The 25,713-nt window shown below is 33.0% G+C and overlaps 1 protein-coding gene across 3 annotated transcripts in view; it reads right to left on the reverse strand.

The window, feature by feature from the left end:
• The window catches only part of Shaw (potassium voltage-gated channel shaker cognate w), an 81,569-nt gene that overhangs the window by 14,291 nt on the left and 41,565 nt on the right, over positions 1-25,713 (reverse strand). For all 3 annotated transcript variants that reach the window (XR_016316911.1, XM_089705743.1, XM_089705744.1), the window contains exons 2-4: positions 11,914-12,057; positions 10,101-10,311; positions 6,860-6,977 (exon numbers count right to left, since the gene is read on the reverse strand). Coding sequence is in view for 2 of the 3 variants with exons in the window: in XM_089705743.1 (XP_089561869.1) it covers positions 6,860-6,977; positions 10,101-10,309 (327 nt within the window). In the remaining variant the exon portion in view is untranslated. The remainder of the gene's footprint in view (positions 1-6,859; positions 6,978-10,100; positions 10,312-11,913; positions 12,058-25,713) is intronic.

The following is a 25,713-nucleotide window of genomic DNA, read 5'->3' on the forward strand; positions in this document are numbered from 1 at the left end:
GGAGCGATTATTATTAGTTATGAACAATGTAAATATACTGAAAAAGAAGTATATAAAAATTATCATAATTACGTAATTGTTTTTTCAAAACATTTATATTTATTTTGTTTATCATTCGTATTTTCATAGTGAATACTGTTTACAAATTAATTTAAAACACATAGCATTAAAGCTATTTATATTTTCAACACCAAATCAAACAACGCAAATTTTTATCCCAAAATATATCTCACACACATATACATATATTACACACACGCTCGAAAAATATCTAACAATTTCTTCTTATTTTTCAATCCCAAATCCCGATGGGATCGGAGATTAAAATCCTCGCGAGATAACATAACGGTATGTATAGTATCTTTATCCCAAAATCCCACTCGAATCCCACTGTGATTGGCAACTTTTAATCCTTGTGGATGCTAATGGGGACCGTGTCGTTATCCGTCAATTGTTTTTTTTATCCATCTAGCTACATTATGTAAGTGTATAATATGTAAAGTTCTTCCTTTAAACGGCTGGACCAATTTGTGTACGAATTTTACTTGTAGAAAACAGATTTTCATCGTCGAATGGCAGTTATATTTATAGAATAGAATTGCACTATTTCTCTCACGAATACCAAAAATAAGCACTATCTCGACAACAAGACTTTAAACTAACAAAAAAAACAATTAAATCGGTGCGTTCGTTTATAAAATTCTACGATGCCACACATACAGATGCACACACACCCACACAAGCAGAAATACCACCACTCGGAGATGTGTCGAGAATTTAAAATTGTTTATGTAACGTCGTCCAGCTTTATAAATATTTAAAAGTGCACTCAGTTAAAATGTTTTATTTATTTCAGTACTGTTTTAATATTTAACGAAGTAATCGATGCGTATTAAAGTCGATTAATTGCTGGCTGTATGAAACTCGACAGTTTGAAGTAGGGCTGTCAACAATGAGTTTTATATGTTTCGTGTTTTGTAAAATCCTATTGGGCTTATTTTTGTCATGGTTTTGATAATTCTATTGAAAAATTACTTCTTCTTTCCATATCATTCATCTTTATAATGCGTTTAATTCTAATTGACAAAAAATAACTTCATCAATTTATCAAAATTGGTACCCATTAAAAATGCAAAATTTTAATCTATACTAATAATAATATTATAAAGCTGAAGAGTTTGTTTGTTTGTTTGTTTGTTTGTTTGAACGCGCTAATCTCGGGAACTACTGGTCCGATTTGAAAAATTATTTCGGTGTTAGATAGCCCATTTATCGAGGAAGGTTATAGGCTATATTATAACATCACGCTACGACCAACAGGAGTGGAGCCACGGGGGTGAAACCGCGCGGAACAGCTAGTATGTTAATAAATTAAAGAATGAAAATCAACTAAAGGAAGATAGATTCCTACCTAGATTTTTCAATATAAAGATGAATATTTTGTTATCGAATTCAAGAAAGTATTTAAAAGATACAACCCACTTGAAAGACTGTGGCATTCAAACTGATGTATCATGTCCATTTAAATCAGAATTTAAAAATACCTTCAATAATGTAAAAGCAGTTTATCATCAAGATTACTTTCAAACATGATGAAATAAATTTAGTTATAACCATCCGTTTACAGCTAAACATAACCTAGGGATCCGATAAACTTGTGTTATCGACGATAACTTGTCGTACGACAAAATTTAAATATCGTCAGCGTCACGTGTCGTAAAGTGGACGATTTTGTTGATAGAGCGAAATGAGAAAGTTACATGCTCTTTATAATAGTATGGATTTTATAGTATCTGTGTTCATTGTAATCAAATTGTAATATTGTAAATCTTAATCTTTCTTAATCTTAATACTATTATAAAGGCGAAAGTTTGTAAGGATGTATGGATGTATGGATGTTTGTTACTCTTTCACGTAAAAACTACTGAACCGATTACAATGAAATTTAGCACACATATAGAGGGTAACTTGGATTAACACAAAGGATAGGTTTTATCCCGGAAATCCCACGGGAACGGGAACTATGCGGGTTTTCCTTTGAAAACGCGGGCGAAGCCGCGGGCGGAAATCTAGTACTATTATAAAGGCGAAAGTTTGTATGGATGTATGGATGTATGGATGTTTGTTACTCTTTCACGTAAAAACTACTGAACCGATTACAATGAAATTTAGCACACATATAGAGGGTAACTTGGATTAACACATAGGATAGGTTTTATCCCGGAAATCCCACGGGAACGGGTACTATGCGGGTTTTCCTTTGAAAACGCGGGCGAAGCCGCGGGCGGAAATCTAGTAGAAATATAAATCCGGCACTAAATGTTAATAATAGCACAGCTAGTAAATTCATAACTTGAATACAACATATTTCATCTTCAATATCGAGCACTTACTATATTTTCATAATTCCTTCTGGAACGGAATGCATCTTGAAAGAAGCGAGCGGAAATAATATAGAATCTAGGATACCGGACATATTTATTATTTATCCTTATTCTATAGTTAGAATATGGTACAGAAACATAAAGATTTTCGCGTAGTGAAGGACTTCGTCTTATAAATTACTAGATTTCCGCCCGCAGTTTCACCCACTTTACCTAAAACCTAATAAATTATATACTTTTAAGAATCACTCTATCTTTCAAAAAACAGTATCAAAATCCGTAAGCATACATAGCGAGGTACAGACAGCGAAAACGACTTTGTTTTATACTATGTAGTGATTTCTTGAATTCAAGCAAAGCCGGAGATGTAGTATCAGTATATTCCCGTTCAAATAATAATCAAAACCAATGAACTGTCAAATGATTTGTCCCTTACAGAAATATAGTGCGAAGTATTGGAACCGAACTGAACACTTGATAAATATAAATGGAGCTTGTCGTGTTAAATTTACTGACACAAGTGTCGTACACTTATATACCGTGACATTTATGTCTAGAGTGTTATACAACTTGATAGAAGAATTATATCTCTCTTGGATTTTGCCTTCACGTGGGATAATTTTGAATCTTCGAGAAATAATATAGCTGTAATATTTTTTAGATATTATTGTATGTTTTATAATTTTGTACTTATGCATGTAGATTTTATGTGATTGGGAATTGTGAGGAGAAATAAATAAATGATTTGATTTGATTGTATGATTTTTTTATTTCTGTTTCAAATAATTTAAGATATTTGGTATCTAATAAAGTTGGGAAATAATTTGCTTTGTATGTTTTAAGCTATGTGAAAAGTTGCATATATTAGAGTACGTAATTATTTAATCAAATCCTCTAAGAAATTTCCTATTAAAGATGAGATAAAAATGTAACAAATGTTACGTTTTAGCTCGAACATATAGACAATTCAATTTCCATGGATCAAATAGATAACAATATTGTAATATAGAAAGTTGTTTCATTAACCATATGGTTAACTCGTACAATGTCAGTGGTATCTAATATTCATACAAGTCCACTATAATAACAAGACTTCTCTAAGTTTCGAGATAACACATCCTTAGGCGTTAAGGGTAAAACTTCGTTTATATTATAACTTATACTGTTAATAATAACTAGTTTAGACGAAGATTGATTAGTGTTTTACGACTAATAAACTTTATCAAATAGTATTTATGTTTTACTAGCGGTCCGCCCCGGCTTCGCCCGTGGTACATATTTACGTTTTCTCTACATAAGAATCATCCTCGAACTTCAAGGAATATAATAAAAAAAGAATTATCGAAATCGGTTCAGCCGTTCTCGAGTTATGCGCTTACCAACACATTTTGCGATTCATTTTTAGGGTTCCGTAGCCAAAATGGCAAAAACGGAACCCTTATAGTTTCGTCATGTCCGTCTGTCCGTCTGTCCGTCTGTCCGTCTGTCACAGCCGATTTACTCGGAAACTATAAGTACTACAGTGATGAAATTTGATGGGAATATGTGTTGTATGAACCGCTACAAAAATATGACACTAAATAGTAAAAAAAAGAATTGGGGGTGGGGCCCCCCATACATGTAACTGAGGGATGAAATTTTTTTTTTCGATGTACATACCCGTGTGGGGTATCAATGGAAAGGTCTTTTAAAATGATATAAAGTTTTCTAAAAAACATTTTTCTTAAAGTGAACGGTTTTTGAGATATCAGCTCTCAAAGTCGTAAAAAGTATGTCCCCCCCCCTCTATTTTTATAACTACGGGGTATAAAATTCTAAAAAAAATAGAGGTGATGCATGCTAATTAACTCTTTCAACGATTTTTGGTTTGATCAAAGTATCTCTTATAGTTTTTGAGATAGGTTGATTTAACTGTAATTTATTATATTTGCTGCTACGGAACCCTTTGTGCGCGAGCCCGACTCGCACTTGGCCGGTTTTATTATATATAAGAAGATATAAGATTATTATACGCATAGATATTATCTTGGCAAGAGGAGTAAAAGTTTTATAACTCCCAAGATATCGCAAATAAAATATATCACAATGACGCCCGTAGCACACCTCCGCTGCAGAACTGCAACAGCGGAACCGCAATAGTTTCGCTCTGTCTTGTCCCGTGTACGAGAAGCGGAACAGTAGCGAAACTGCCTGTTCTAACACATACATCTAACTATTTTTTATCTCTTTCTTCGCGCGGTTTCGCCGATCTCTTCTAACGCCAGCCACACTACCGCGCTCACGCCGCTATTTGTTTGCGGTGCCGCATTGTATTCGCCTGTGTTTGTCAAAACCGACAAAAATAAAACGCGGAACTACATTATTTTTGTAAAAGAGTATGTAAATCATCAAAACTCTGAGGGGTCATTCTAAAAATACATATGTATATGTATAGAAACGATCTTCATGGGACTCGAGTTCTTTACATAGTAGGTTTTCTCCTAATTTCTTTCTTTTTTTATTAATCTCATGCACTCAAATTCTACGAGTTTTATGTCTTTTCAATGTTAAAGTCCACAATAATATTTCTTCTTCCTCTGACTCCGATAACGAAACATTTTGCTTCGATCGTGGCTTCTTGACCACATTCTTGACTGACTCGTATGAGGTTTCGCCGATGCCGGTTCCACTAATCAAACTACACTTGATCACAGCGGAATTCATCTAGCGGTTCCGCGGTCATGGTATCGCAGCGGAGGTGTGCTACGGGCGAATGCGTTCCAGCTGACAGCGACCATCGGTCCCCGTCTTTATATTTTTATAAAGTTCGCAGAAGTACGTTTCAAGTACATTGAAGCGTTCTCTTGAATCCTCCTCTATTCACATCCATTTCTTTGTACAGCTGGAGCATTGTATGCCGTGACACTAAAATGCGACTGTTTAACTTTCGAGTGCTGGGACACGGGGTAGAGAGGCGTAAGCTGTTTTGTGCCAGACTGATTCTGCTTTCTGTCTTGACAGGTGATCTCTTTTTCTATTAAAATGAAGCGATATTTTTCCATTTTGTACGAAGTCTATACGAAAAATTTTCACACCGTTTTTACCTTTCAATAATCATGCCAGTAAATTGTTATTGACGTGAATATTTGTACAAGTCGAAATTTTCGATGTGGCAAATTTATTCTGACTAGAAATTTCGTGACTAAAAATTGCTGTTTAAAATTCTAGCTGTGTTATTTGGACAAGAGAAGCAATCTAAGAGTAACGAGATGGATGTGAGTTGCATAAATATATATATCTACTACTATTATCAATGCGAGAGTTACTGTGCCTAAAAGACGGGCTGCTAAACTACAGATGAAGAATTCTTTTGATAATCTTCTTATATATAAAAATGAATCGCAAAATGTGTTGGTAAGCGCATAACTCGAGAACGGCTGAACCGATTTCGATAATTCTTTTTTTATTATATTCCTGGAAGTACGAGGATGGTTCTTATGTAGAGAAAACGTAAACATGTACCACGGGCGAAGCCGGGGCGGACCGCTAGTATTGTATACAAAGGTTGACTAGACTATGAGAAAGAACAAAGCTTACTAATTGTTAAAAACAAAACAGATTTATGATTGTAATTTTAAATGTGGAAGAACACAACTACTTGTATTTTTGCAACATATAAAACAACATAAAGACTTTAAGTTAACGATGTCTTGATTTCGTTCTAATAACTAAGCTACGAATAATTATTATTCGAAGAAACTGTCTGGCAATTTATTGCAAACGAAAGACTTCATCTGGCGCTAAATTGGTATTTGGAGATTGATGGCTTAATTTGTAACCAATTTTGAAGAAAATCAATTTGAACTATGTGTTTTTAATATTATATTTCGTAGAATACATCGAATTCTTAGAGATTTTTGATTTTAACAGACTTATTAAATTTTATACTAGTTATATCGTACTTATAAATTTATAATATCTATGATACGCAAAATTCTAACGTATTATGTTATATCAATATTATAATATTTTTCCATGTACTAAGCCATTTCTATTAAAGCTTTTAGGAAAAATGTATTTTGATTATTAAATAATCCTATGTTTGTTTAGTAATGAGATATGTATATCGTAATAAGACTAAAATAAAAGATGATATTGGCAAAAAATAAATTGAATATAACAAAATTCGTGTGTCGTTGAGATGAATGAATAAGATTATTTTTTCTAGCGTTTTATTCTTATAAATTTTATGAAATACGATCATAATACCGATATTGGTCACTTCCATAAAAACCAAATTAGTACGAGGTAAATTGATTTTCTACTGTCTACAATCTACGTGTTTTAAAAGTATTTCTTACTGTTGATAAAGCTAAAGAGTTTTATTTCATTAAATTACATCATAAGTGGTCACCCCATACTTCTGGAACCTGGAAGGGTTTTTTATCACTAAAGCTGTATAAATAGAATCCTTACAGCAATAGGTTATTCTATACCTGGGTATACGTCATCCAGCAGCAAGGCTCCACCTGGTTGGCGTCCAGGCCCCAGAACTCCAGCTCCTCTTCGAACAGCGGCCCGCAGACGTCCGTTGGATAGTGGAGCTTGCCCGTCCTGGAAGATGGAGCCTTTTAAATAATGTATAGTGAAGTCCCGTGTCCCCTAGTGGGGTAAAGGGCAGATGCATTATGCATATACAGGGTGTCCCACTATTGGTATACTAAGCGCGAAGGAACTTTTAGTTTTGCATACACTGATCACGTAAAAAATACATAAACAACAAAATTACGTTAAAAAAATTTTGATATTTTTTTCCTGAAAAGTCATGTTTTCTTCTCTAGCTTCGCGCAGCCGTCATATACCGCTTCTCTAATGTAAGCATTTTGTCTATGAAAACATAATCTTAAACGATAGCTCACGTGCTAGTGGCAAAAATGGGCGGTTTGCTTGCTATGGGTGTACACATAGAGTTTTAAGATTTCATCTATTTGAAAAAAAAATGCGTCTGGAATTTTTTAAGTATTTTTTACGTACTCAGCGTATGCAAAACTATAACCTCCTTTGAGCTTAGTATACCAACAGTGGGACACCCTGTATAATTGTTTCACTGATCCATTTTATTTATGAACAAGTCGTAGATCAGCCTTTTATGTTCTACCAGACCGTGAGATTATTTTTTTAGTCTCCACCGGGAATCCAACCCAGGACCCTTCGCTTCTATGCTCACGTGTTAACCACTGTACCAAGGAGGCAGTCAAATAACGTATTGTCTTCATCAATGATATTATAAAAATATAAAGATTAAGTTTCTCATTCCCTGTAGAGAATTCTCTTGAAAACGAAATTTTAATTTTAAATTATAAATTTCGTTAAAATTACGCTGTAAAACACTCAACGTACTTCGTTTAATACTGGCTTTCACTTCATTATCTCAGTTTATTGGTTCCAATACAATGCCTTAATTAATAAAATGAACGATCGATAAATGATAATTAAAATATAAGATTATAAAATTGTACATGTTCTCATTTTTCATAGGTATACCTACATTACAATCATTATAAACTACATAATATGAATTATTTTTTAAGGTATATTCGCATGTTAGATGATATGGCTAGATCAAGTAATAAAAGATTATTTTTTTGGACATGGCCTTTTATTAATTTAATTTATTTTAATTAGGCCATTTTACTAACAATTATATGGATACTTTATCTGAAATAAATAAATAAAATAAAAAGTTGTATCAAAAACTTCGGTGATATCTGTATTATATATTGGATCAAAAATATATGCCAGAATTTTAACTTAAATAGATTTCCAAGGATATCAAAGTTTTAACCCCAATGAATTAACACAAACTTCTGGCCAAATATTGATCTGAACTTCCAATGAACTTTCCCATTAGCAAGTTGATAAAAAAAACTTCGAATTTAATTAAGAATATTCTTACTTCAAGTAAATGGTGGTTCGGCCCCTTTCAATCTTCATCATTCTCTTTTAACTCAAAGCGATGTATACAATGCTTTCCAAGTTTGTTTTATTTAAATTAATTTACACGAAGAAATGAAAATTAATTGTTTTTTATTGATCGATTGTTTATAATTAAATATTACACACCTGAAGAATATGTTCGTTGATCGCGATTCTCATGAAGTACTGTTGGATAGTCCATTTATTGACAGGAAAGTAACATCACGTTACGACCAATATGAGAAGCCAGGAATGAAAAATGTTGCAAAAATGTTCCTTTTGCGAGAAAAAGAAGTTGCGTGGGTCTACTAGCAACTACATAAAAATGACCGAAGTAAATTTCAACACAAATTCTTGAGTTGTTGGGAACGTCGGTTAAAGTGATAATATTATTATAATAAAGCATGTCATTCAAAAGAGTACCACAATGCATGCACAGAAAGTATCATTTTCAATAAAACCCTGCCATATCTATCGACGTCTTAAACACGATTAACACTAAGTTGCCCAACTATCACTCAAAGTATGGACATAGTTAGCGAAGCTATCAATCTTCAAGACTATAAAGCAATTGATGGGACATTAATCAAGCCTAGTTTGGGTCTAAAGCATCGAAATCGTATGGATTTTCTTGCCCCTGTCCAACGAATTAATTTACTTCCGAAAATAATAAAGGACAATGCTAGTTTAGATAATCCCGGCTGTTCAGTTAAATAATAATCATTGAGGTGGGATTACATAATATCATAAATTTTTCTGAACGGTATGGTCATCAGAATTAAAATTTAATAAAGACGATTTTGCTCTTTAACCTTCTGGGTGGTAGCAAATTTCTTAATTCTTATATCCTAGGTTCAAGTTCGAGGTTAGATTTTAACACCTGGTCAGATCCAGAATTTCCTATAAGCAATCTTTTTATACGCTTTTTGGTATACTTTAGTTTTTGCGATAAAGAATTCAATTATTAAGATAATTAAGATGTTAATAATGAAAGACGGAGTTTCAATAAGGCTATTTATTATTCAGAAGACTGGCTTAACTTCAAATACTTAGTTAACTATATTTGACATAACAACAAAATCAAAAAAACTGCAGAAATAAATATCTGCAAAAACTTACATTTAAATTTTACCGGTACCTACTTCAAATGTTAGTGAACGAAATGAAGTTATTTTCCTAAACTTTACAAATATCACCTACAATGGGAAAAATTCTGAACATACTGCAAACGATCCCTACCACGGAACAACAAAAACACAATTGCTAGTCAGCCTAAATAATTCAGGGCACTTTAAATATACAAAGCACCGCAAAAGCAACTAGCATAATGGAGTCTTCCGAAAGATGTTGACCCTTTGTTGAAATCTTTGAAAGGAGCCTCGCATACATCAGCCTATTTCATACTCTGTGACCCTTTTCATAATGTGCTCATGCATTACCCTTAAACATTCTATATAAAAGTAAGGGTAGCGATGAAAGGTAAGGAAAGATTGTAAGGCAAGATAAAATTTGTATTTTAAACGTGAATTTGAATATTAGAATCCGTGTGTGCGGAAAATGGATCAATTTGTTCAATATTATACGGAATTTTTACGTAAATATAGACTCTATTATATAATGTGAAAAAAAGGCTGATATTTAGGTTAAATTATTTCTTAATAGTTATTAGTTAGTGTATATTACAAACAACAACATGCTCTCAGCCATGTTCAGCTGGTGAAAAGCTACAATTTCAAATCAAAGTTATTGAAAAAACATTACCTGTAATAATTAAGGACCTGCGCGAAGACCCCAGGGTGCCTGTCGAAGAAATACTCGTTGAGGACGGGGTCATAGTTGGCAAGCGCCTCCGTCAGCCGCGACAGCCGCGTCGCGGGAATCTTCTTCAGCGTAGCTTTGTAGGTTTCGTGGCGAATACCACCTACGTTGAGAACCACGCGGTTCTCCGCGTCCATGTTCAGGAGATTCATCTCTAGACAATGAACATTCATTAAATACTAGTAAGTTATGCCAGTTATTGTAAAGCTCGATGATAGCACTAGGTAAGTTTGTTTCATTGACCGAGATGAAACGTGGAAGGACTAGTTTGAATAAAAATAAAAATTATATGTTGGATAGTCCATTTATCGAGAAAGGTTATAAATCATACCGTTACGCAAATAGGAGCGGAGTGTCACTGAAAACTGATGTAAGAATGGAAAAATAATTTTCGAGCAGAGAAACCTGTTTAAGTCAGCTAGTCTTTTAATATTAGGACAGGGAAATGGATAAAAGTTCAATATGCTGGGCATTGATGAATGTGGGACGCCTGTTTGAAAATGAATGGTATTTTCCTTACGTTACGTAAAACAAATTGTAAGAGAAGTTTCAAACAATGAACATGAACTGATAATGGCTGAAAATGATTTTGATTTGATAAATTTAATCAAATAATTGCGTTTTGGAAACATTTAAATTTTACTTGTGCATTATTTTTAACCCATTGAGCCCCGAACGGCCCGATCGGTCCACGACACAATAGATTTTCTATTGTGTCTGTGATTCCGGGGCCTGAGTTATTAATAATATTTGCATGTATTATTTTGTGCTGCCTTTTCAGTATTATTTTGAGACAATTCTCAATGGAATGTTCTAGTCTAATATAATATTATAAAGGCGAAAATTTGTAAGGATGTATGGATGTATGGATGTTTGTTACTCTTTCACGTAAAAACTACTGAACCGATTACAATGAAATTTCGCACACATATAGAGGGTAACTTGGATTAACACATAGGATAGTTTTTATCCCGGAAATCCCACGGGAACGGGAACTATGCGGGTTTTCCTTTGCAAACGCGGGCGAAGCCGCGGGCGGAAATCTATTTTGAATAAATTATAGCTAGTACAAATAACGAGAAATGCAAGAAATGCAATTCAAATAATATCAACGAGAAAGTCTTAATTAACTAGCAAATTAGACAAAACTCTGTTGAAATTTTAATTGGAACTCATTGGCATGCATTTCTAACGAACGTTGCTTCTCATAATCAAAGTGGGATGTCACATTAGTTAGTTTGTAGTTATGAACAGTACTATTACAATTTAACTTTTCAGATTATGATGGTATTAGTATAGTAACTGGATATACGAAGGCTAAAGGGCGAAAGTAAGAGGGCAATTTTATAAGGAAATTATAGTTCTTTTCTATTATGCATACCGTAATAGAGAAGAGAATGTGATAGTATTCTGCAGTAAAATGAAAAATCGATTAAAGGTAAAGAATATGCTGTTAGCGAATTCTGTCACTGTACAATACTATTAGTATTAATTTTAAAAGTTAATTAAATAATATCAAGCTAGAGAGTTCGTTTGATCACGCTAATGTTAGAAACTACTGGGTCAGCTTAAAAAATATTTCAGCGTTGGATATAGATAGACATGATCAATGAGTGCTCAGAGCTTTTTAAACAACATAATATGATAAGAAGTTTAATCATACACATCCGTGATGACACGTGAAATTCTACCTCAAGTCATCATGTCTTTTTTCTGTGTTGCGAAATATCTGAGCAAATAAATAAAAGATACGTACTTGCAACGCCTTCGGCCCTTGCAAAGAACAGGTCTATACAACGCTATGGGGATCGGCTTTGTCCTCTTCTCCACATAACCTCTATATAATCATCTTCTGTTCGGCACGTCGTGTGTGGTGGCATTGCTGGCAGTCAACAGGTTGCTGGAAGAAAAATAAGGATTGGGATTATAGATCTTAATTGTTAGGGGAGAAGGTTCTGAATTCAATAGTAGAACAAAGGGTACTGTAACTGATGGTTTGGTAGAAGCAGAATTTAGAAGATTGGCAAATCTCTTTACATCATATATCCAATAGTTTAATCTATTATATGGAACTACAGCTAAGTAACCACAAAAAAAACCATTCAGTGAATTTGTCAGTCAGGCGATTTGAAAAGAAGAAAGCAATTGAATTCCCTATTTTATGTCCACATTGATATTTACTTATTACAATGCTTTAAAAAGCCCTGTAACCAAGTTATATAAAATGAAACAGCGAGGTACCACGCCGCCACGTCAGCGGCTAGTAGTAATAGTAAATAATTTAAATTGTCTCTAAATAGAAATGTAGCCTTGACATGGCTAACTGACTGGCGATATTATCGCTTTTAACGATCGATTGCTATGTAGGTCTCAAAGGCTTTGTTTCGTTGCTTTCGGGGAAATTATATTACGATTCTGAACGCAATTATTTTCTTTTACTTGCCGCTTTGATGTATATTATTTTAGTGGGAATAGGTTTTTAGTATCGTTTTTCGTCTAAAGTAAGACGTTATAGTACCTAGTTGCAATGGTATGGATACATAGGACATTCGTATGGCGAGAATAATAAAATACCAAATATCTGATAAATATTTGTTTTAACAAATTGAATCTCATTTCATCTCATCTTTTTTAACTACAGAGTTAACTCTAACCCAAATAAGAACATTTGTATGTTAAGGTGTCTGAACGAGTTACTGAGTCAATTGAATGAACTTTGGTATACTTCAGAACTATAGTATAAAATATAGCGTACAGTCAGCTTGAAAGAGATACTTCTTTCATGAGTATACACGTAAAAAACCGCAGAGGAAATTTCATACAGCAGTATTTGGCGTTTACTTTTGTTCACAAAATTCTAATTCACTCGAAACGAATCCAATTGTTATACAAAAGTCTACAATTTTATAGCATTCCTTTTATAACATTACCTTCTATTTACCGATGTGCCTAAATTGTAACAAAGGAATTTATTTATTTATTTATTTATTTGGAGAACACACAGGTACAATTACAAATATAATAAGATTATTGTAACATTCGGCTATTAAATCTAAATTGCACCCTCAACGTCTCACTGTGTACATATTAAATACATAAAATAACAATAACAGAAAAAATCAGAATCAAACAGTTATCTTAACAACTCCTGCTATTAATTAAATAAACAACTTCTTTAAATTATTCTTAAAACTAATTTGAGAGCATGAAAACATATCAGTGTCATTAAGTAGAGAATTATGCAAATTACACATTCTATGGAGTGGCGCTCGTTGACCGGCATTAGTTCTTGTGTGCCCTACGTGAAAAAGATTTTTGGAACGACAAGGTCTTGTTGGGGCCCGAAAGTACAATGACTCGAGTAGATATGGAGAATCGATTTCACCCAAGCAAATTTTTCTGAGAGTAAGTGCGTCACTTAATGAGCGCCTGTCAGACAGGGACATCATATTGTACCTGACCAACAGATTATCATAAGAACAACGAGGCAAATGTAGACGAAAGTTAAGAGACCGTAAGAATTTTTTTTGAACCATTTCTAATTTATTTTTGTAAATTGAATTCGTAAAGGACTCTTGATAAAATACAAACTCGTTTGATAAAATCACGTACAAGATTTATGAAAGTGTAGATAATATTTTTTTATTTCGCCTCTGGGAGAGTACCAGGAACGTAGCACCACTGAGGAGTGATATTTTAAGTAAATTCAGAATAATGGCAATTTATCCTGCGCCGTGTGTTTGGTATTTTTTGTGCAAAGATAATATTCTCAGACGAGATGGGAGTTCCAAATTGATAATAATTTTCGTTGTCTCGGAGATAAGATATACTAAACAAAATAAATAAAACGAAGCATATTAATTATTTCATGTGTATTTGGAACCCTAAAATTAAAACGATAGTGATCACAGTTTGAAAATGTACGCGTACTTAAACTAGAGTTAGCAAGAGATCGACGGACTCCATAATATAATAAATCAACCGGAAATAAATACCGAAAATCATGATGTAAATCAACAAATATAATTATTGCCCTTTTTATTGAGTACAATATGCAGGATTTAAAAACTAGTGGACGGTTTTCATTAACAGCATTGTGTTAAAAAAAAACCGTTAATAAAACTTGAGTAGATTTCGTTATTATTAATTTTGTCCCCCTACGAACTAATCAACACCTTCGTCGCAAATAAGATAATTCCAAACTCACATAAAAGCTAACAAAATTATCCAGACCTTGCAAACAAAAAACTGCAATAAGAACGAACAAGATCCTCATTAAAAGTACGCCAAGTTTTAAAAGTATTCAGTCAAAACTTTAAGTTTGCGAACGCTGTTTAAACAGACCATCAGCTAGTTTGCGAAGTTCAACAGTTTCATCCTAAAATTAATCTTGCCCAGTTTCCAAACAGTTATTAAAGAGCTAGTCTCCTTGGATTTGCTTCGTCTAGCTCTGTTTACTGTTTTGATCTTTGCAAGTTTCTAGCAGTCTTGGTTACTTGGTTAACGATAAGGTATTCTGTACCACTTGGAGTAATATATACATTTTAAATGTGCTAAGGTTTCATCCATTTCCTCCAGTTCGTTAGTAAGGGGCGGATACTGGTACTTCAATTTCGAGTAAGGGAAAAATGCATTTTACATATAATGTTATATTGCCCCCTTTATTAGAAAGTAGTGTGACCTGACGAAACTGAACAAACGTTTTATTGACTCCTAGTGAAAATGTGGTTCATAAAAATTTTACGATATTTTGTATGCAGACCATTTATTTTAATACGTATATCTGAAATATACATTTGATGTAACAGGACATAAAATGACATTGGGCCACCAATTCGTTGTCCAAATAACACAATATTTTCTATAATCTACAACAAAATAAGGTATTACTTACACCCAGTTTGATTTTCCTGCGAAAGGGCAACATTGAAGGAAGGGCAAACGCAAAGCTGGGTTGGCTATAAAGTAAACAAGGTGCCGTCCTTGACCCTTAATGGGGACCGTATAGGATTTAGGGACAAATGCGAAAGCAGTATCCCGAAATAGCCGAATATATGGGAATTTGTGAGCATAAGTGCATTTCATTTTGTACAATTCTGTTGTTTGTTTGGTGTATGACGAGCGAAGAGATACGTGGAATGTTTAAAATTAACTAAATTTTCATTTTAACATTAACTAACGACTTTATTGTTTCTTTCTTCTTTATGTCAAAATACTAGAAAATGCAACAGAAAAAAAGGGTTGTGGCCCTAATTTAGTAATAGAGAAAATGCCACTACATATGCTTAGTAAAAAATGATAAGACCACATAAGACAAAGGTGCTTAAAGATTTTTCAATATTGAAGCAACAACCTGTTCGTTTTTATACGGAACCATACATTCACACGAAAAAACAAAGCTTCTATCAGGCGTACAACTTTGATATAATCCGTTAAGTCGTGTCAAAGCAAACAAAGGGAAATTGTTTCAGCCAAACAAATATGTAAACAGATAAAAATTCCGCTCGCAAACAATCAAATAGTGAAAAAACTTGTTTGTAAATAACGTGTTGCTAGCTGTTAAACAAACCAAACCATTTAGCGAATACATTTGAAGCCATTTTAAATTTAATTCACTAAATTATGTGGTTTTATTGTGGCGTTATGATTTTGCCAGTAATTTACTGGTCAATAAATCGTCGTATCTAATCCAACTAATATTATAAAATACGAAAGTTTGTGAGGATGTGTGTGTGTTTGTTACTCTTTCACGTAAATACTACTGAACCGATTACGATGAAATTTAGCACGCATAATATAGAGGCGTTATCAAAGAAAAACCCGCATAGTTCCCGTTCCCGTGGGATTTCCGGGATAAACCTATCCTATGTGTTAATCCAAGTTACCCTCTATATGTGTGCTAAATTTCATTGTAATCGGTTCAGTAGTATTTGCGTGAAAGAGTAACAAACACACACACATCCTCACAAACTTTCGCGTTTATAATATTAAGTAGGATATAGCCCCATTCAAAATTTCACGTCTATTTGCCACAAAACAAAATGCTGCAGCGTCATACGTTTTTATTTTCAATTATCCGAATCCACGTTTCAAATATTTCAGCTAAAGCCTCACTTTTTGGGCTTTTGTGACGTTAAATGTATCTGGATGAATGGGCAATTGTCCATTAGGGCGAGTAATTTTGGCTACCGATCTATAAACGTATTCAAAATATTATATTGTACTGAAACCGCAAAATGTTCTACATAATAATACTACATTCAATATGAATGATTCGGTGGTAAGTGTCACTTTTTAGGAAAATTGTTAGTTATAAGCTCAAAATCATTGTTGAAGTCTTGTCTCTATAGACAGTTACAAATTTTTGTGTGAGGTGCAGTAAAGCAACATTTAGATACGTATGAATAAAGTAAATAAGCTAAGAACCTATAACGCAAAAATGGTCGAAGTATTTTCTGTGATTTTTTTTTAAGATGTACAAAAACAAAAAAATTGCAGCAGGTAGGTAAATACATCTCATTTTTGACGTGACAACGTCTTATAATTCGATAGAGCCGCGTGCACATACGAAAAAACATGACTCATGCGGCGTTACCTCGCTCTGAGGCGTTCCATGTAAGGCTTGAAGTGCGAGCGACAGCGCGGAAAGAACGACAAAGAAGCGCAATCGGACGTTGTCACGTTCAACTATCGTCAGTAAACCGACTTTACAGACAACCAATTTTTTTTTAATATGTGGAACTAGCTGTGCCCGCGACTTCGTCCGCGTGGAATAGTGACTGCATAGTAGTTACTACTTAACACACAATTATTGAGTAAACACGTCTTGAAACACGTACTATCATATACAACTAAATTATAAGTACTTACACATTATTATAAAGTTAAGAAATAAAATAAATAATAACACAAAAGAACTGTTAGTAAAATTTATTACTAAACTGAGCTAGGTATAAAACTTAGGTACAGAAGAGTTCAAAATTTCCAGGATGTGGTTATTCTCCCGCTCCCATATTCCTTCTACTTTCACAGACGTTCAACTTTTCCCTTTCACCCCTAGTAAATGGCAGAACCGATTTTGATCTAAACCATGTCTATTGTCTAATGGCACTCTAATCATACCTATATATTATGTACATGTCCTTTCGTTTGGTACTCCATTTGGATTATTTATCCCCACTATCACCCCTAAGGTGCCCTATATGTAATGAACAGATTAACAATTTTGATAAAACATGACTAATTGTAATTCACACGTCATTTGATATGCCGCTTGATTATATTATTTGACCACATTCGATAATTCATTCCCACTTTTACCGCTATAAATCAATAAATGGATGAACCGATTTTGATTAAATATGCCTCATCATACTTCTCACGTCAGGTCTAGCCCTTTCATTTGATATGCCACTTGGGTATATTTGACAACTTTTATTGCCACTTTTATCCAATAAATGGATGAACCAATTTTGATAAAATATGTCTTATTGTACTTTACACGTCATGTCTTTCATTAGATACGTCACTTGAGTATATTTGATAAAATTCATTTATTTATTCCCACTTTTACCCCTATATCAAATAAATGGATGAACCGATTTTGATAAAATTTGACTAATTGTTTCTGACATGTCGTCTATTTTCATTTGATATATCACTTGGGTATAACAGACAACATTCGTTTTTTTCATTCCCACTTTTACCCCTCTATATGTATAATAAATGGATGAACCGATTTTGATTAAATATGTCTTATTGTACTTTACACGTCATGTCTTTCATTAGATAAGTCACTTGAGTATATTTGATAAAATTTATTTATTCCCACTTTTACCCCTATATCAAATAAATGGATGAACCGATTTTGATAACATTGGACTACTTAATTGTTTCTGACAGGTCATCTTTTTTCATTTGATATATCACTTGTGTATAACAGACAACATTCGTTTTTTTCATTCCCACTTTTACCCCTCTATATGTATAATAAATGGATGAACCGATTTTGATTAAATACCTATGCCTCATTATACTTCTCACGTCAGGTCTTGCCCTTTCATTTGATATGCCACTTAGGTATATTTGACAACTTTTATTGCCACTTTTATCCAATAAATGGATGAACCAATTTTGATAAAATATGTCTTATTGTACTTTACACGTCATGTCTTTCATTAGATACGTCACTTGAGTATATTTGATAAAATTCATTTATTTATTCCCACTTTTACCCCTATATCAAATAAATGGATGAACCGATTTTGATAAAATTTGACTAATTGTTTCTGACATGTCGTCTATTTTCATTTGATATATCACTTGGGTATAACCTCATAACCTACATTAACAACCTACATTAACAACTAACATTCGTTTTTTTCATTCCCACTTACCCCTATATAATATAATAAACAACTAATGTAACAAAAAAACTCATCTAATTGGTATTACCCGTTAGCGAGCTACGGTGGCACAGACAGACACGCAATACACACATAGCGGACATAACACCCCTCTTTTTGCGTCGGGGGTTAAAAATAATACCTACGACATAATTTCAAAGACCTTTTATATAGAAAATTTACCTAGAAGTAACCATAATGCTACATATTTGTGCAGGTTTTAGACTTATGAGCAAAAATCTAAATAAAGGTCCTTTGACCTCCCCTACTACCCCCTCAGCATAACCACCTCCCCCCCCCCACGCTTGGGGACTTTCGATATGATCATCTGGACATGTCAAGGAATAACTTTAGCGTATAATTTACGTAATAAAGTAATTCATGTATAGAATGCCTTAGCAAATGTTCGCTGTGATTACTTAAATGGTCATAACTTTTTTATTTATGAACCGATTGACATGAAATAATCACTAAATGTTAAATGAAGCTTACCACAATATATTAGTGAAAACCGCATCTAAATCGGATAAGCCGTTTCTGAGATTAGCGTGTTCAAACATACAGACAAACAGACAAACAGACAAAAATTTTTTTAACAACAGTTTTGGGTTTGGGATCGATTTAGTAATAACCCCTGCTAATTTTTTTTTACATATTTTCATTGTACAGACACCACTTTTCTAGAATTTTATTATATGTATATTGATTATGTCATATTATTTTTAGGCACCAGGAGGGAAGGGAGCAAATTTATTTTTCTTCCTTCCTTGTATGGATGTTTTTGACAATATATCATGCAGCAACTGAGCGCCGAGACAAACTTCAAAACGCAAAGGAATAGAATCCGCTATCGATACTAATTGACATAAGCGTATGATGTTTTGCTAAGGATTTGTTCACCCTACCAACGACGACGACGACCACGAACAAAATTTTCATCCAGTCGCAATTTAACAAAATTGTGCAAAACACAATTAAAATAAAATATTAAAATTTCCTGTCGTTCTGGTGCTTGGAATTTTTTTTTGAGATCAATGAATGAAAAAATAGATTTTTCGTAGAAACGGTAAAATTATCTATAAAAAACTTCAAATACATTGTTTTCTAGGAGCCACCGTTTCTACGAAAAATCTATTTTTTCATTCGTTGATCTCAAAAATAAAAATTCCAATCACCAGAACGACAGGAAATTTTAATAATTTATTTTTAATTGTGTTTAGCACAATTTTGTTAAATTACGACTGGATGAAAATTTTGTTCGTGGTCGTCGTCGTCGTTGGTAAGGTGAACAAATCCTTAGCAAAACATCATACGCTTATGACAATAATTAGTATCGATAGCGGATTCTATTCCTTTGCGTTTTGACGTTTGTCTCAGCGCTCAGATCTTTCCTGTCTCACGCCTGTAGTAACTAAACCGTTTAGACCGTGCAATAAAAATTAAATTAAAAAAAAAAACTAACGCAACGAAGAAAAGTGCATAGAAAAAGGAGTAAATAATTTTACAAACTTCCCGAAGATCTTTAAAAATAAATACCATTTTAAATATTTATAAAAATAAAAATGTTGTGTGGTTTTATGAAACCACGGTAAAAGTGAAACTTAGGCACAAAATTATCGTATTTGTACGATAATAATTATCGTACGGTTCCGAACACTGCTTTATACCTACTCGGCAGCCGACCGTCACGCGACATGCGCTACACAGACCAAAAAGTTTGAGACGATGTAATAAAAGTTTCACTTTAAAAAAACAAAGTCATCGGGGCTGCCATACCATCATTATCATATCATATACAATTATATTTTTTTTATAATGGTACTTAATTTTAAAGATCGTCGGGAAGTTTGTAAAATTATTATTTATTCCTTTTCCTTCGTTGCGTTGGGTTTTTCTTTTTAATTTTTAAATTTTTAACTTCGGTTTCTTATTTTCATGTGATATTTTCAAGTGAGTTTTTGACCTCTACCTCCATATTAGAAAGAAAAAGAAAGAAAGAAAAGAAATTTATTGCCAAAAAAAAACACAGCCAAACACATTATAAAATTTATCTTACAATTAGGCAAACGGAGACAGCCTCAGCAAAATGCTGCACAAAAGCAGCGCTGATTTTCAGGCTGTACCGGCGATTGCGGTTACATTACATTCCTACATCATATTGATATCTATAAGTTTGTTGCTCCTTGACATCTTTTAAGTTGGGCCGTAACCGTGCACAAATTGTAATGGATCACAGTGGCAAAAGAAGTGGTATCTTTAGGAAAAAAAAATTGCCAAGAGCCAGGCCTATGTGGCTTTGAGTAGAATTCAAAATTTCCAGGGTGTGGCTATCCTCCCGCTCCCATATCCCCCTCTTCTTTCACAGACTTTCAACCCTTCTCTTTCCACACCTAGTAAATGGCAGAACCGATTTTGATGTAAACCATATTATCTAATTATACCTATATGTATTATGTACACGTCATATCCTGTCGTTTGATGCTCCATTTGGTTTATTTATCTAACCACTGTCACCCCTAAATGTAATAAACGGATGAACCGATTTCGATAAAACACGTTGCTCTTTTATATTTTGATATGCCGCTTGAGTATATTATTTGATCACATTCGATTATTGTTCATTCCCACTTTTACCGCTGTAATCTAATAAATGGATAAACCGAATTGGATAAAAATATAACTAATATTTTTTCCCACATTCCCACTTTTACCTCTATATACCTAGGTATAATGAATGGATGAACCGATTTTGATACACTTTATCTAAGAACCAGCGTCGGAAAATATGCTGCCTAACACGCATCTAATTCGTATTACCTGTTAGCGAGCTACGGTGGCACAAACAGACACACATAGCGGTCAAACACTTATCAGTTTATCACCCATCTTTTTGCGTCGGGGGTTAAAAATATAATACGACATAATTTAAAGGACATTTTATGTATAAAATTTACCTAGAAGTAAGCATAATTCTAATTTGACCCCTTCCCCCCCTACTACCTCAGCTTACCCCCCCACCCTTGGGGACTTTCGATATGATCACCTGGACATTTATAAGGAAAAACTGTAGCGTATAACAGATAACTTACGTTTTATCGTACACTGTATAGTGTACAATAGAATGCCTTAGCAAATGTTCGCCGTGAATACTTAAATGGTCATAACTTTTTTATTTACGAACCGATTAACATGAAATAAACACTAAATGTTAAATGAAGATTTACTACAATATATTAATGAAAATCGCATCTAAATCGGATAAGCCGTTTCTGAGATTAGCGTGCACAAACATACAGACAAACAGACAAAAAAATTTATAACTACAGTTTTGGGTTTGGGATCGATTTAATAATAACCCCTGCTATTTTTTTTTTACATATTTTTATTGTACAGACATCACTTTTCTAGAATTTTATTATATGTATTGATTGACCACGCGCAAGGTTACTAATTTCCACTACATCCTCACGCAAATCGTCAATTTTTATGAACATTGAATCTGTAAATAAAAAAAAATCAAAAGATAAGTACCTAATTTTATTAAAAAGCTACTAACAAATAAAGTTTTATCAAGAACTAAAGTGACCTTCTTTGGGCGTATAATATAGTCTTGTAAAAGTTATACATAAAAATAAAATTTCATCATTTTCTTATATTGTCATAACTTTAACTAATTAAAAACATGAGTATAACTATATAATTATAATAAACAATAAATATTAAAGCTACAACTTACCTTTTGTGGGAACGCAAGAAGGCGAAAATTAAAAAATAGCCGAAGATTTTTAAAAATGTAACCAATGAACACAATCACTGTTATCTACTATTACCCAAAGAGAATACAAATACTACATCTATTACCTATATAACTGTAATGGTGTCTTGTTTGACATCAAATAATAAACATCTACCCTCACTTATAAAAATTTAGTATATTCACATGAAATATAAGCGCACCTGAAATGGACTCTGGGAAGATATGAATTATTTATTTAACTTTAAAAAAAAACAACCTCACCAACATCATAATTCATAATATTTAAATTATGAATTTCCAAGGAGCGTTAATATTATGTAAATTGATTTAATTTTAATGAAATCTCATAGATGGCGCTGTTTTAAATTTGTCTTTATACTACTAAGATTCATTATACTGTTTCTCTGCCAAAATTACTTAAATGATGTAGTTTTTATAGTGTAAAGGTAGACAATAGCATGGCTTACTCAAAAACAACATTTAAACATGAGTCTTTATATTGTACGCTGTCGTAGTACACGGAATACGTAAGAAAAATAAAGGTTCACAGCTCCTCCCCCGAAGGTGATAGCATGATAATATGTATATAACAGCCTGACCCGACCTGTTAGTAATATTCATGCAAAATTTGAAGTAAATCCGTGCAGTACTTTCTGAGATTAGCCTGGACAAACATACAGACAAACAGACAAACAGACAAACCGACAAACCGACAAACAGACAAACAGACAAAAATTCTAAAAACTATGTTTTTGGCTTCTATATCGATTATAGATCATGGATTATGTATTCTTTTAAAAAAATATTCAATGTACAGTTTTGACTTTCCTACGATTTTATTATATGTATAGATAAAGAAACTTAGAAACACACGCATAATCTAAAATGTTTTCACTTCGTATTTATCTAGGTTAATGCTAAACGTTAATTAAAGTAAATCCCGTAATCTCAGTAGTTATCATGCCATTGATTTTACGGTAGACGCCATTAAAAGGACCTTATTTCGCTTTACGAGCGTTGTAAATTGAAGTGTTAGATTTTCTATCTGTACCTATGTGTTGATTCTCATTTATCTTTACTAACATTATCAAGTGTTAATGTTTATTCAAGTGTTTTTTTATACATATTAGATTTTTTGGCCTGGAGATATTTACTTATATAGGGAATTTTTACACGAAAAAACATTTCATTCCCATGAGAATTTTATTTGCCTATATAGCCAAAGCCGTGTGTAGAAAGCTAGTTAGCTTAATTTAAATAAAACTAACTCTAGATTCAAATTTATCATACCATCAAATCGCTGTATCAATTGCTATCACAATGTAAAAAAAAGACAAGCCAACACACTTCGCATTTATAAAAAAAAAAGAAAGGATTTGCATGAATAACCCAAATATTTTTAATTATAATCTTGGTATTATGATATTTAGGTACTAAGCAACTCTCAATAATTATATCATCCATAAACTTAATTTTATCCATTCACGAAGGAATTCAATTACTTTACAAATTGAGTTGTAGATATTGAATAAAAACTTTCAAAGGAATTTTCAAGTAACGCGAAGGGCGACCGTTTGATGTAATAAGAATTTTTAACTACCTGCTTAGGTAATAGTGTGGCTATGACAAAAATTGTAAGCGTACATTTTTGATGAATTAATTACTTACTGTTTTTTTAAATAGTTATTGTTTTTATTTTATAGTTGACTCGCTGTTTGCCTTGGTTCCTTGAAAACGGTTTTTACTGTGAAATTTTGAAAATTGTTAATGTAGGCAAGATAGGTAAGTTATTAGTCTATCAGTAGAAAAAAATAAATTTCGTTGTGGGTACTTTATAAAAAGCGGGTAGTCGGGAATTAGTAGCTAAATACCTATGTACTTAGTAACACTGGTCAAATTGTAACAGCAAGAGTAAATTAAGCCAGCCTTCGAGTTTGAGTTCTCTTTGTAATAGAAGTGACGCACTTTGCAATTTGGAAATTCTAACATTGATTTACGTATCGATTTGGCACATTGAACCTTTCACCTCACAACCTAAAGTGTACATTTCCTTCCCAAACCAAGATATATGGGGTCAGCTTTGAAAAAGGTTGACACACTCCAATTTGCGTCAAAGTTACGGGATGCGTGCCAGGTGGGTTGAGATACGGTTGCCATGGTAACGGAATAACAACTAGATGACATCGAATCTGCGGGATTTTGTTTCTTTATGGCAGTTTATGGGATCATTATGCGGTGGTATGTAATGAGATACGTTTATAAGCCTTTTTTGTATAATAATGTGATCGTGGGGCTTGAGAAAAAATGGATAGAGATAAGTGGAAAGAAGAAAGGAGAAATAGAATAATATTAGTTTATGACCTTATGTAAAAAATGCAATTTATTGAAACTGCACTACACATAATAAAATAAGAACCATACCTATCTTTGAACTAATTATTTTACTGATAAGACTGATTAGGTACCTATAATATCATACAAATGCGAAATTTAGATAAATATTCGTTTATTAATTAAGTACGTAATAAACTGTGGATGTTATTTGGCATGGAGATGGATTGCAGTTAACAGCACATAATACGTTTACCTCCGCGACGATAACCGTACGAAGCTTATCAATACAATATTTATTAGGCCAACCTTGTTTTAAATAAACGTCTGATAACTAAGTAAATTTGTGAGCGAAATCGAATCTCAATCGATTGGATTAGCGCTAACACCAATATAATTTGTCAAAGTTCAAGCGAAACTTCACATTAATCAGCCCTTTGGAGGTTTAAGCTTGCGCCTGCTTGCGCCTTGAGGGACTTTCAACTGCTGCCCTTTGGAATAAATAAAATTATTGTTTTTTTTTTAATTATTTACTAGCACCCAAAAAAAACAGTAATCATTTGTACAAAAATAATAGGTACACTCAAGAAATAGCATTAAATTTATTGTATCAACAAATTTATTCGAATTAAATATTATAAAATATAACATGTTTTAATAATTGAAATATAAATAAAAGGAATAATAATTAAGATCTTTCCATCGAAACTGAAACATTGAACTTAATTTTACTTTCGAATGTCTTATAAATATCATGATATCAAGATATCATATATGAAAATAAATACTCATAACTTACGATATTTACTTTATAGTGTTGTTTTCTTTACAGTGAAGGAATGAGATGAAACCATGATGAAATAAAATAAAATAAATAATAAATAAAAATCATTTATTGATTAATTTGTGGGTTAGGTACAAACATGTAACATTTGGACCCCAAATTAGGACAGCCTGTATTTTGGGGTCCACCTTCCTAAATGACACAATAATAACAAAACTATAGCATATAATATTAACTTAAATAATGATTTAGGTAATTTAGCTATTTTTTATACAAAAT

This window comes from Colias philodice, chromosome 17 (assembly GCF_061535455.1).
Source record: "Colias philodice isolate Cphi_HAF_F1 chromosome 17, ilColPhil1 Martin Lab GWU primary, whole genome shotgun sequence".
Taxonomy (NCBI): Eukaryota; Metazoa; Arthropoda; class Insecta; order Lepidoptera; family Pieridae; genus Colias; species Colias philodice.